At 37.2% G+C, this 12,431-nt stretch overlaps 2 protein-coding genes across 3 annotated transcripts; both read right to left on the reverse strand.

Moving 5' to 3' along the window:
• Window positions 1–2,647: 2,647 nt before the first annotated feature.
• Window positions 2,648–5,478, reverse strand: LOC125235851 (carboxypeptidase B-like). 2 transcript variants are annotated; one of them, XM_048142460.1, is made up of 5 exons: window positions 5,291–5,477; window positions 4,676–4,888; window positions 4,102–4,426; window positions 3,583–3,900; window positions 2,648–3,231 (listed from the first exon to the last, which is right to left on the reverse strand). In XM_048142460.1, the coding sequence occupies exons 1-5, from the start codon at window positions 5,353–5,355 to the stop codon at window positions 2,677–2,679; spliced, it is 1,476 nt and encodes a 491-aa protein (XP_047998417.1). In that variant the 5' UTR covers window positions 5,356–5,477; the 3' UTR covers window positions 2,648–2,676. The 2 variants fall into 2 exon arrangements, with proteins under 2 accessions (XP_047998417.1, XP_047998418.1); XM_048142461.1 differs by lacking the exon at window positions 3,583–3,900 and having other exon boundaries at window positions 5,291–5,478.
• A 643-nt stretch (window positions 5,479–6,121) lies between these two features.
• LOC125235872 (carboxypeptidase B-like) lies at window positions 6,122–11,679 on the reverse strand. The gene is made up of 5 exons (XM_048142494.1): window positions 11,435–11,679; window positions 9,783–9,894; window positions 9,043–9,165; window positions 7,503–7,691; window positions 6,122–6,812 (listed from the first exon to the last, which is right to left on the reverse strand). The coding sequence occupies exons 1-5, from the start codon at window positions 11,662–11,664 to the stop codon at window positions 6,201–6,203; spliced, it is 1,266 nt and encodes a 421-aa protein (XP_047998451.1). The 5' UTR covers window positions 11,665–11,679; the 3' UTR covers window positions 6,122–6,200.
• Window positions 11,680–12,431: the final 752 nt, after the last annotated feature.

Below are 12,431 nucleotides of genomic sequence, written 5' to 3' on the forward strand. Positions count from 1 at the left end.
CTAGAATCTTGAAATTTGGCATGAAGCAACGTTTTATAGCACACATAAAGGAAAAATTCCGAAAACTTTAAATTTTTAGTTACATTACAAAATATATATTTTTTAAGGTTTGTACGGAACCCTCGGTGCGCGAGTCCGACTCGCACTTGGCCGGTTTTTTTTAGTCTTCTCGCCTATGTTTGATTGGCTAGAGCTGGCTTGGCCAACACTCGTTCACCGTCGCGAACATCGCCAGGTTAATCGGAAATTTCTCCTTGTCCTGCAACTGTTCCAACGTTGTTCTAAAAGAGAACTATTCGGAACGGAATGTCTGTTGAGTTCTTTTTGTTTGTGTGTACTCTATTCATTTTGCTATGCCGTTGGTACGTTATGAGACATTTTGTGTTGAGGCTTATTCGATTTTACGTGCTCCGTTTGTGACAAAAACCTTACGGGGCGTATGCCTAATGTTTAGGAGTGTCAGTAGTATATGGACGCTTGTAATTCTCCGAAGGTGCAATGCTAAAAATATTTTTATGTTAGTAGTTGTTAGTCTATGGGGGCAGTCTCTGCTCGTTTACCTCCTATCGAATTAAAAAATATGTGTACTCAAAATTACAAGCGTTTTACGACCTAATAGGACAAAAAATGACCCAAAAATAATATTTGTATGTATAATATTACATTTCTTTTTTAGATCTTTTGATTGCAAGATTAGGAATCTAAAAAAACAATTTTTTTTTTAATGGTTGATATTATTTGCCATTTCTATAGAACTACAGAATTATATAGCTTCACAACTTCAATGTCACGCAAAAATGAAATACTTATACTAAAAAAACATTTTCCAACGCACAATATTCGATTCCCCGCAAACATTAAATAAAGCCCAATGGTAGCTATTTAATATTCCCGTTTCTCAATAATAGAATCCATCTGAGCCGGAGACTGCAACAAATCTTATCGGAACGTATTAAATTTTGAAAGAGGGTCGTTATTGCAGAGTTTAAAATGAGATTTTCTCTTTCGAAGAACGTAGAGAAAGAAAAATAGACTGCTCATTTGATACACCGGAAAGTGCTACTCAAGGCACTGGCAAGTCCAACTTCGTAAATAGTAGTTGTCCTTGTGGACATGCCCTGAAAACTAGTACCGCGTCTATTAAATACGGTATTCGCTAAGTGGCATCCTATTTGGTGTACTAGTAAAAAAAAATCCGAAAACTATTTTTTATGAAATAAAACTGTGAAAACTGATTAAAAAAAAAGTTATTATTACTTGTTGTTTTCATTATGTATCTGTATGCCAAATAAATATTTTCTATTATATTCTGTTTCTAAATCATCATAATAGGTGTCTTAAGTTAATTCTTAAGGGATAGGATAGTGACCGCCATTATTAATGGTAAAGAATCACTATTTTTAGAGGGCAAAGTTGCAGCATTTGACTGTAATACATTTGTCTAAACGCCTATTATTTTTGTAGCCTAGAGGTGCTTACACTTACCTACAAGTAGGAAATCCCACCAAAACATTTTCATGAAAAATGTTGCTGAGACAAAACTGTAAGGTTCGCACTATCAAACAACTGTATTTACACCGTGCTTTTTTCTTTCCGTTCAATTCGACATATTATTAGGTATATTAACAGAAATGAATAATAAGGTGTGCGAGTCTGTGGTATATGGAGTGAGCACTCTATTCTTAATTATTTCTCTTTGTATGAGATCAGTTTCCAATTTGGTGAGACATTTCTACTTCAAATCAGTTTTATTTCAATAAGCACTGAGTTATGACCACAAATGTATAAATGTTTAATGTATAAATGTATAAATGTTTAATGTATAAATGTATAAATGTTTCTAAACGATGAATTCTTCAAATGTTAAAACTGAAACAAATTACACATATGAAAGTAAAAGTGACCCAGGCCTCCAGTGCCTGAGGCTGGAATCGAACCAGCGTATGCAATCGCAGCAGAAGCCTGTTTCCGCTAGGCCACCCAAGTCACAGCTGCTGAGGTCGAAATCCCAAGATTTGGCGTAAGTAAACATTAGTTTTACGAAAGCATCTGCCTTCTGACCTTCCAACTCGGAGGGTAAGTAGGTCCTATGGGGATTTTTCCAGTTCCTTCACCGAAAAGCGACTGGCAAATATCAAATGACGTTCCGCACAATAATTCCGAAAAATTCATTGATACGAGCCAGGGTTCGAACCCGCGACCTTCCGGGTTGAAAGTTCGCTTTTACCGCTAGGCCACCAGGGTTTTACCACCGCTTTCACCTATTATTAATTAATAAATAACTCTTGCAGTATGCAGACTAAATCACGGACAGAAGATAATGAATTGTATTTACGCATCTTGCCGTAATATACAGGCTTCGCTGGTGCTTTGTGATTTAATTATAACACATCGCTACAAAATGTAATTAAAGTAATTAATTTTCCTATCCTCTAAACATTTCTCTTATTTGTCAATTGACAAGTATCGTAATTAAGTTCATTATAACTGAGATTGACAGGTAAGACATTAAACGATACCAATGAAGATGGCTACAGGCTTGTAAGAAGAATATGGTTACGCTACAAGCTTGTAAGATTTATTCTGCATATCTGATTCATCTGCATTCTACAACTTTACAATCTGGCCTCGTAAAACGAAAAAGACATTAAACTTCATTTGGTTTTATTTTTTATTTTAGTTTATTAACCTATCAGCGGCTACAGCCACAGCTCGCCAAACATCTTCAACAACGTCAACTATTTCACTTTCTGGCACAATAACTCCGTCAGATCCTCGTCTCACAATATCGATATTAAAAGCATACATCACATCATTAACCCTGGCATAATCTGAACTCGTGCCAGACGCTCTATCTCCGTAAGCTACTGATGCTACATCTAGATGATATTCATCATGCATTGCTGCTACCATTTCCATGGCAAGCAAATGATTTTGTCTGAATGTACCACTTGCAGCAAATTCATACTGCCAAGGATAGGAAATATAGCCTCCACCATTCTGTAGAGATATGTACATGCTAATCCTATCTTTATATGTATGTATGATGCTTTGGATCAATTGAGTTTCAATTTCAGAATTTGCTTCAGTACCAGCATATAAGTGACTGCAAGCGCTGGAACTGGAATCAGCTCTGGACCAGTCGATGTTGAAATTCCTGTTGATGTTGACACCAGGACAGATAAAGCCCCAACTGCTTTTCGTGCTAAGGTTCTTCTCCCAAAGATGAAGCTGTAAATAAAAAAAATGAGTGTTTATTCATACAACAAGGAAAGTGCAAATTTGTCGAAGAAATGGCGCCACCTTAATAACATAATGTATTATTATGCAGCTGAATTTAAAGCTAAATTATCAAACGTTATCATGCCAAATATCAGATTCTCAGCGTTATCAGAAGTGTTCGAAAATAGCGTGAACTACTCGACTACTTAGTGGGATCCCCCTAAAGCTATATGTATATCAACAGCAATAATGTCAAAAATTACTGTTCCTTTTTTTTGTTTTTGATGTCTCTTAGTTTCGGTTTTATCAAAGGAGACATTATTTATTAGTAAACAATCTAGGTATACATCTCTTACTTACGTCAGTATGAGAATATTCATATCCATCAGGATTAACCACAGGTATGATAATCCAATCAAAATTATCCAAATATCTCGCTTGGTTACCTTCCAATACTTCTTCAATAATCTTTAAAGCAGAGGGAATAGTAATCCATTCCCTTAGATTTATTCCTCCCTCAATAACAATAATAGGCTTGTTTTCATTGCCATCGCTTCTACTTAGTTTTAGATATACCAAAGGTCTATTAAGATCAGTTAAACCAAATTCAATAACATCAATAGAAGTTGTCTGAGAATCTTCGTATCTGTCTCGTATTTTGTAAATGTATTCCAGTATCTGAAAACGATCAAACCAATACTTGAAAAATGATGAATGATGAGATATAAAAATATATGTTACGAATAGAAAGAAATAGGTTAACTGTTAATGATAGTTTTTTGCAAATTATGTTACAAGTTTTTAACAACCATATTTCTGATAACTATGGTGGCTAGGCTTTCAAAGTTTCAATCATAACTATTGCAACAACATACTAACTGTGCTATATCGATAGTAATAATCGAATCCAAAGGTGATATCATCCTCGTCACTCTCAGTCAATGTTACAGCATTAATCTCTTCAGTCTTATCATCTTCGTTAGTAACATCAGTTTCTTTGGTTTCACCGCCACCGTTCCCATCTTCGCTAGTGACATTAGTTTCTTCAGTTTCATTGACACCATTGTCTTTGTCTGTGACGTTATTTTCTTCAGTTAAATTATTTTCTGCCTCGTCATCAGATCCATCTGTTTCATTAGAGTCATCGTTGTAAGTGAAGCTTGGTACTTTCTGTTTAGCACTTGATTCCTTTGTAGATAAGTATCTGTAAGTAATTATGCAAAATATGAAAAGTTAATTGAATATGTCTGAGTGATACATTTTTGCACCTTTTATCTATCTTACTATACCTTTAGGTATACCTTTTTTTTCATTATTCGCAGTAATTTGATTAATATTTGTAAAGGTATGCATCAATTTTTATATTTAACATGTTTAAAATTATATCATGAAAGTATATTGACAAAATAATTAATAGACTATATTAATTTAGTTTCTTTATAATTTTACATACTCATATACATCTTCAATAGCAATTTCCTTTTCAACTTGCAATTCTTCAAGTCTTTCTTCAAACCAGTTAAAGTGTGACGGAGGTACCATAGCTAAACCTGTGACGTCATACTTGAAGTTTGGCTTTATCCAGTAGTCTATTACGTCTGCTTTTAGGAAGTGCAAACTTTCCTGCTGTTCCTGTGACGTGAGTTTCACATTGTATACTTTGAACCTGTGGAATTTATGAATCGATAATAATTAAAGTTGTTAAGAAATCGTAAAAATATAATAAAGTCAATATCTTGTTAGTGAGAATCGGAAAAACTAATAATCAGACTTGTTATACTAGTACTAGCATTCATAAGACAAACACTATTAAGGCAATCCTGAAGCAAAGTGATTTAGTTTTCATTGTTAATATTTCAAAGGTTATCAATATCAGATATTATTAACAGGTTGTTTATAAATTCCTTCCTTCCTTATATTGTGAACACTGCCAAAAGAATATCCGAACGAACTAACATTATTTTTATAAATTATTTCATGCACCACAATGCACATAATGCACTTTTCAAATAAAAATTTGCAAACCTAGTAAATATAACTACTTCAAAATGTACGCTGTCTTACTTACCCCATGTACAATTCATTTTTAGCTATCACTATAGGCACGAAAGTTAACAAAAATAAAAATAACATTTTAAAAAAACGATAGCACGGCAGCAATAGCAGTATTATACGGGAAGCCTACCTATGCCAAGAAATCAGACCGTATTAGGCATAGGCAGGCATAATGAATGATATCAGGGTGGTAAATGATTATTGATAATTCAAATACTTTACAATATTACGCGATAAACAATAAAATATTTTATGATATACATGACAGTAGTAGTGATTGATGAGAAAGTCTTCAACATATTGTTATATAAAATTGACTTTTTTATCAGCAACATTGAGAAGCTACTAAAGACCAAAAATATCACCAATTATATACCAGTAAATGGATCCCTGCTGATTTCACGTTCGTTTAAAATGTTTATTGGAACAAAATGTCTAAATTATTATAACTTTATATGAGTTACATTGAAATAGGAATTCTCTTATAAATGGATTGTATTTTTTTAGATATTCTTCTTGGAAAAAATGCATGGGTTACCATCATAATAATAATTGTATTCATATTTAAAATTGCAAACGGGACTTAATCGCATATTTACTATGTTTTAAACACTAACCTCCGAATTTTATTAATTAAAAATAACTGGTCAGAAGTAACGGAGAATCGGGAATTATGGAGAGCCAGGGAGGAGGCCTTTGCCCAGCAGTGGGACACTCCAATAGGCTAAGAAAAAAACTCATATCATATTTTACTCATGAATGTAGGTATCAAGCGTCAAGTTTAATGGTATGCATGTAGTTTCAAAATTTAGTCTTTATTATATAAATCTAAATTAAAAGACGATTTTCATATGAATTGCTTTTATTGTTGTTGTTGTTGTAAATAAAATAAAAATACTAAATAAATTAGTAGGTATTACAATTTATTTCGCACCAAACTTCGTTCTATAGATCGCCAGTGCACTTCTAGCGCCTGTCTTAATGCCCTCCCAAGTCTCAAATCCAGCCTGCTCAATAAAATCTGGATCCACAAAGAATCCAGCACCAGTTCCTAAACCATATCTATGACCCGGCAGCTCAAAGGTATACGCTAACGGTACTCCAGCAACCTTAGCATAATCCATAGCTGACCCTGACGCTTGATACAACACCAGAGCAACATTACCGACTATGTAGTTGCTGTTCCAGCTCATTTTAACAGCGTCGATTTCTTGAGCCATGCGGACGCCTGATGCGGAACCTACATTCAGACCGTTGGCTGGAAGAACACCGTTTCCGTAACCATATAGGATCATGCTTCCAAAACTGTGGATGTCGAGCAACAGTTCCAATCGGTCTTTATGTTCGTCGATGATATTCCTGATGATGGCGGTTTCTGGCTCAGAGAAGGGAGCTCGCCCGTGGAAAGTGTCCATGCAGACAACGTTGCTGGATGCCGTGGACCAGAAAGCGTCGAAGTTGCGGTTGAGATCTACTCCGGCGCACAGGTCACCAACCATGTAGCCGACGGCACGGTTCTTTCTCCACAGACGTTGCTGAAATTTTAAATGAAGTGAAGGTTATAATGGTAAAGAAATATTTGCGAATTTCTAACGACAGTTGGATCATATTAAAATGTAATAAGTATAAAGAATATTATATTTCCTAAAACCACCAAACTGTGGAGTTTGTCGCCTGCGGTATTTCCGGACCGATACGACCTTCAAACCTTCAAGAAAAGAGCGTACACATTAAAGGCTGGCAATGCACCTTCAACACTTCTGATGTTTCGGGTGTCCATGGGCGGCAGTGATCGCTTACCATCAGGCGACCTGTCTGCTCGTTTGCCTCCTATCGAAGATGCGATTTTATCCAGACGATGTAATTGTAAGCACACTAACAGCGACAGTCGAATTCTGTCGAATTCTATTACAAAGGAACAGTGCACCGAAGCAGTCTTTAATTCACATGGAATTTGCCTAGCAACTTGTGGGCCAGGATAGAGCGTAAACTAATAAAAAAACCATCAATGAGCCCATTGAAGTGACTAAGCCTAGTGGTTGTGGCCGGGCAAGAACTTATTTCCTTAACCCTTAAATGCATAGTGATGTATATATGCATCATGCATTTTTGACTCTATTGACAGCATGTCAAAATTCAAATTTGAATAAACATTTGTCAAGGTCATGCATTTAAGGGTTAAGTTCCCAAAGATAATTTTACTACAGTAGAGTATAATAATTTACATCTGTATGCGTGAACTCGAACCCATCAGGATTGGCGATAGGCAGGATAATCCAGTCAATGTCCTGCAGCAGGTCTTGCTCGGTGACGTCTATAACAAGCTTCTGTATCGCGTAAAGTGTAGCTGACTGCGTGATCCACTCACGGGCGTGTAGCAAAGATTCCATGTACACTATCGGTTTGCTGGTGTCCTGGAAATAAGAAATAAAGACTTGTTTAGACGTCGTACGAACACTAATGCGATTTTAGATATATTGCGGATTATTGTGATTTCCTTTATCCAATTCCGGACTAATTCCAATAAGGCGGACAAAGCCGGACTAATTCCAATAAGGTCTAGTTAGTTAAACTTCAGGTTGGAAGGTCAGATGGCAGCCGCTTTCGTCAAACTAGTGCCTACGCCAAATCTTGGGATTAGTTGTCAAAGCGGACCCCAGGCTCCCATGAGCCAAACTGCCGTGCAAATGCCGGGATAACGCAAGTAGGATGATACAATCATCATCCTCCTTCCTCCATCCTCCATCTCGGCATTTTGGTTTCCTACGTCCAATTCACGCGGCCGATCTGAACCTCCAGGCCACTCAATCATCATGGATGGATGTAATAACACAGGAGTTGAAGGTATTTGTCTGGATTTCCAAAGGTGACTATGAGAAGCCCTTATTGGAAGTGTGCCTCCCTTTTTCTTTAATATGCGTTATCACATAAGCGCTGGTAGCCTAGCGGTAAGTACGTGCGACTTTCGTTCCGGAGGTCGCGGGTAGGAACCCCGGCTCGTACCAATAAGTTTTCCGGAACATTTGTGCGAAATGTCATTTGATATTTGCCAGTCGCTTATCGGTGAAGGAAAACATCGTGAGGAAACCGGACTAATTCCAATAAGGACTAGTTACCCTTCGGGTTGGAAGGTCAGATAGCAGTCGCTTTCGTAAAACTAGTTCCTACGCCAAATCTTGGGATTAGTTGTCAAAGCGGACCCTAGGCTGGGATAACGCAAGGAGGATGATGATGATGCGTTATCTCATTTCGGATTATAAGTATTGTAACGTATAACTAAGTTTCAATTCAATTCAATCATTTATTCATAAATAATAATTTACACGTCACATCATCATATTACAATTTGCATTTCTATTATAGTTCGTGTGGGTAAAAATAATAATAGTAGGTACTTAATCTAGTATTAAATAGTATTAACCATAGTTTTATAATTTTCTATTCATATTACAAACTCTGTAGGTATTTTACATGCATGTTTTTTTTTTTTTTAGTTATTCCGAGTATGAATGTTCCGTCTATCCGTTGTATTACTTAGGTTAGTAGGTTCAGCTATTATTTACTTTTTTACTTGGCTAAGTAATCGTGCAAAGCATAGTACGCTTCGGAGATTAAGAGAGATTTTAATTTTGACACGAACAAGCTGTTACTTTTAGCGGTCTTGATGTCCTCGGGCACTTTATTATATATTTTAGGACCGATATAATTGAGGCACTTTTTAGCCTTGGCCAATCGGGTTCGAGGCGATCCGATCTATATACATACCTGAAAGTTTGTCGTAGATATCTTTATGTACTTGATGTCTCGACCCTCGAAGCTCTTGCCAGCGTTGACTAAAGTAACAATGTTAGGATATGCTCTGGCCAGTTCTTCCAAATATGCGTTAATCTAAAAATAATAATTAAACAGTATGTAAATTTAATAACGGCGATGGTTTTAACGATTACGGAGTTAGGTAACAGTAGAAGACCGCTTAACGCTTGTATACAGTTGATATAACAAGCTGTATCTTGTAAGATCGCGTCTTATCGTAATATAATGTTTACAGTAGATACATGCTGCTTGAACATTTTTGAATAAATACGCGGTCAAAAGAACGATTATGCATTTTTTTTAATTCGGATAAAATTATGTTTGGTTAATTTCATCACCTGTTTGATACCCGCCCACATAATTCAACCACTACATGACGACCGGTCTGGCCTGCTACGCCGCAGTCCCGGGTTCGAATACCGATATGGGCATTTATTTGTGTGATGAGCACAGATATTTGTTCCTGAGTCATGGATGTTTTCTATGTATATAAGTATTTGTATATTAAATATATTATTATATATCGTTGTCTGAGTACTCACAACACAAGCCTTCTTGAGCTTACCGTGGGACTCAATCTGTGTAAGAATGTCCTATAATATTTATTTATTTATTTATTTACATGAGGACTTTTAAGGTCATTTCAGAGTTACAGTATCACCGCAAATATTACACTCCTAATATTTTATTACCTCATCATATCGGTAGACATTATTCAAAGGCAACCCAGAAGCAGAGGCCCTGGTAGATGTACGGTTCTTGCTTGCCGCATTTATTATTAATTTATCTTCTAAATCCAGTAAACTGAAAATACACAATAACAAGTATTAATCAAGCATTAACAAATGTATTATCTGTATTAAAAAGGTATGCAATTAGTCGTAATTTGTAATAACAGTGGTAATTAACCTTATTATCGCTATGACGAAAGCATTATTTTCATGTTTTTCGGCGTGCCTTGTTTATCAGACTATGTACTTATGACAAAATAAGGACGAAAAGTTTGGGTGAAAGTGAAAAAAACAGTGGAAACAAATAAAAATTACATTTTTAAAAGCAGTCTTCCAGCCAACCCTTTGCATTGAGACTTGTTTAAAGATTCAATTGAGAACATTTCTTATTTAAAAATTGTACATCATCACACAGCCAAAATCGCCAAATGCGCCCTTGCTCTCTATGGTCAGGCTATGTGGATAGTTGGGTGATCTTCGGGCCTAGCACGCTAGTTTGATAATAGCCTATTAAATAGTTATTTGTTACACAAGAAGGGAAAGTTGTATTTTAACGCCGAGTGTGGAACTTGCGAGTTTTTTAACACACGAGAAGTAAAATACATTTGCACCCGAGTGTAACACAAAACTTTTCCCTCACTATAGCGAGGAAACTTCAACGCAAAAAATGCTCCAGTAGTTTCACAGGTGGTAAATCATCTTTATTACTAGATTCTTCTGATTTTATCAGTTTTAAAGCAGTTAATTTGAATTTATTCAAGGTTTAATTACTTTACCCGCTAGTGGATAAAATGCGTTTTACCCGCTGGTATTAAAGGACAAAACACGTGTTTCCGAGCTAGTGAGGGAAAATGTCCTTTCTTCACTTACAGAAAGTGCGAATAGGACGGACCAATGCGATAGGCCTTATTACACGACGCTCGTGTCCGCCTGATTTGTTTTCGAATGATTTCAATGTCACCTTGTCCTTGACAATCCTGATATTCAAAGCCACGGGCCATGTCTATTTATTTTATTCCTATTACGTCTCTTAGGCTGGTTTTAGTGTCACGCGGACCGACTACTAAAACCAAACGCGGACACTAAAACCAGACTCAACCACACCTCGGACACTGGCGATCAAATATATTGAAAGAGGCGCATTCCTAGCACACAGTCTTAGCTCGTGTAGGTGAACGCGTACTATGCTTGTATGAGTGAAATATGACAGGTCGACTGTTTGTGTTTTTGATAGGCGGTAACTGTGAGGTAACCGAGGGGGTGAGCGGCACTTTCAGCGGGGATCGGGAGTGGCCATACTGTACGATAGTTCTCTATTATACTGTGCCTCAAGTAAGTAATTTGCGACCGGTTTGGCGTAGTTAGTAGTGACCTTGCCTGCTAAGCCGCGGTCCCGGGTTAGAATCCCGGTAAGGGCATTTGTTTGTGTGATGAGCGCAGATATTTGTTCCTGAGTCATGGATGTTTTCTATGTTAAGTATGTAGTTATCTATATAAGTATGTATATCGTCGCTTAGCACCCTATAGTACAAGCTTTGGTTAGTTTGGGGCTAGGTTAAATTGATGTGTGTAAGGTGTCCCAATATTTATTTATTTAATTTGATAATACTTACTCCTTCACATTTTCCACCTCCAGCTCAGCTAGTATCCCTTCATCAGCCATAAGGTCCTGGAACATCTGGCTTCTGGCTCTCGACACCATGACTGTACCAGGGTGGTCCACAGTGGCTTCCGACCATACGTCTAGTCCGAAAGCTTCTTCCAGGTCTTTGAGGAGTAGGACATGGTTCTGGTTTTTTATGGTCACTTTGAAGATTTGATGGCTGAAAAAAGATAACACCATTAACTGTACACTAGCTTTCATCCGCGACTTCGTCTACTTGGAATGATGATGATGGAAACCACTGATATTATGATAACCATTACCTGCATAACAATGTCAGAGTAGCCTGCTCAGCCACGACATTGGTCTAAGCGCGACAGCGGTGAGCGGCGGCCATACATTGAAGCGAGACACAGCGATGGCACTTTTTATTCGCATTCGCTGCCGCTCACCGCTGTCGCGCTTAGACCAATGTCGTGGCTGTTCCGATACCCAAGAGCTGACGACTTCCTCGCACTGTGATACAATGATGAAATGTGGCCAATATCCTTGTTACAATGCCTCAAGGGTCTACAGGATGTAACATTAATGCCGGTGATCCATTTAAGAGCATAACCGGTATCGAATAGCGGTTACGAATACCACTTCCTTTTTTAAAATAAACACCATGAAAATTGTAGGTACTATAGAAGGTAATGTATAAGCCGTAGGATTTATCTTCGGCAATTATGTTACATAGTGTATTTTAGATATATCAAGCTAGTTCTTAAGTTCTATTCTTAGTTTTAGTTTAGCACTGTCAGCTCAGCTGCTCAAAGCCTTCCCGCGCACGCGCGCAGTATCGTTATAACAATTCGTTGCCATGGTTACAGAGCCAAACAATCTGTTTTCAGTTTTTTCGATACTGCGCGCATGCGCGGAAATCCGGCGGACACTGGCTTTGGGGAATATACTTTTATGTAGGGTTGTAAAGATCTATGCACGACCCTGTAAATGACGAATAACAG

This window comes from Leguminivora glycinivorella, chromosome 18 (genome assembly GCF_023078275.1).
Source record: "Leguminivora glycinivorella isolate SPB_JAAS2020 chromosome 18, LegGlyc_1.1, whole genome shotgun sequence".
Classification (NCBI taxonomy): Eukaryota; Metazoa; Arthropoda; class Insecta; order Lepidoptera; family Tortricidae; genus Leguminivora; species Leguminivora glycinivorella.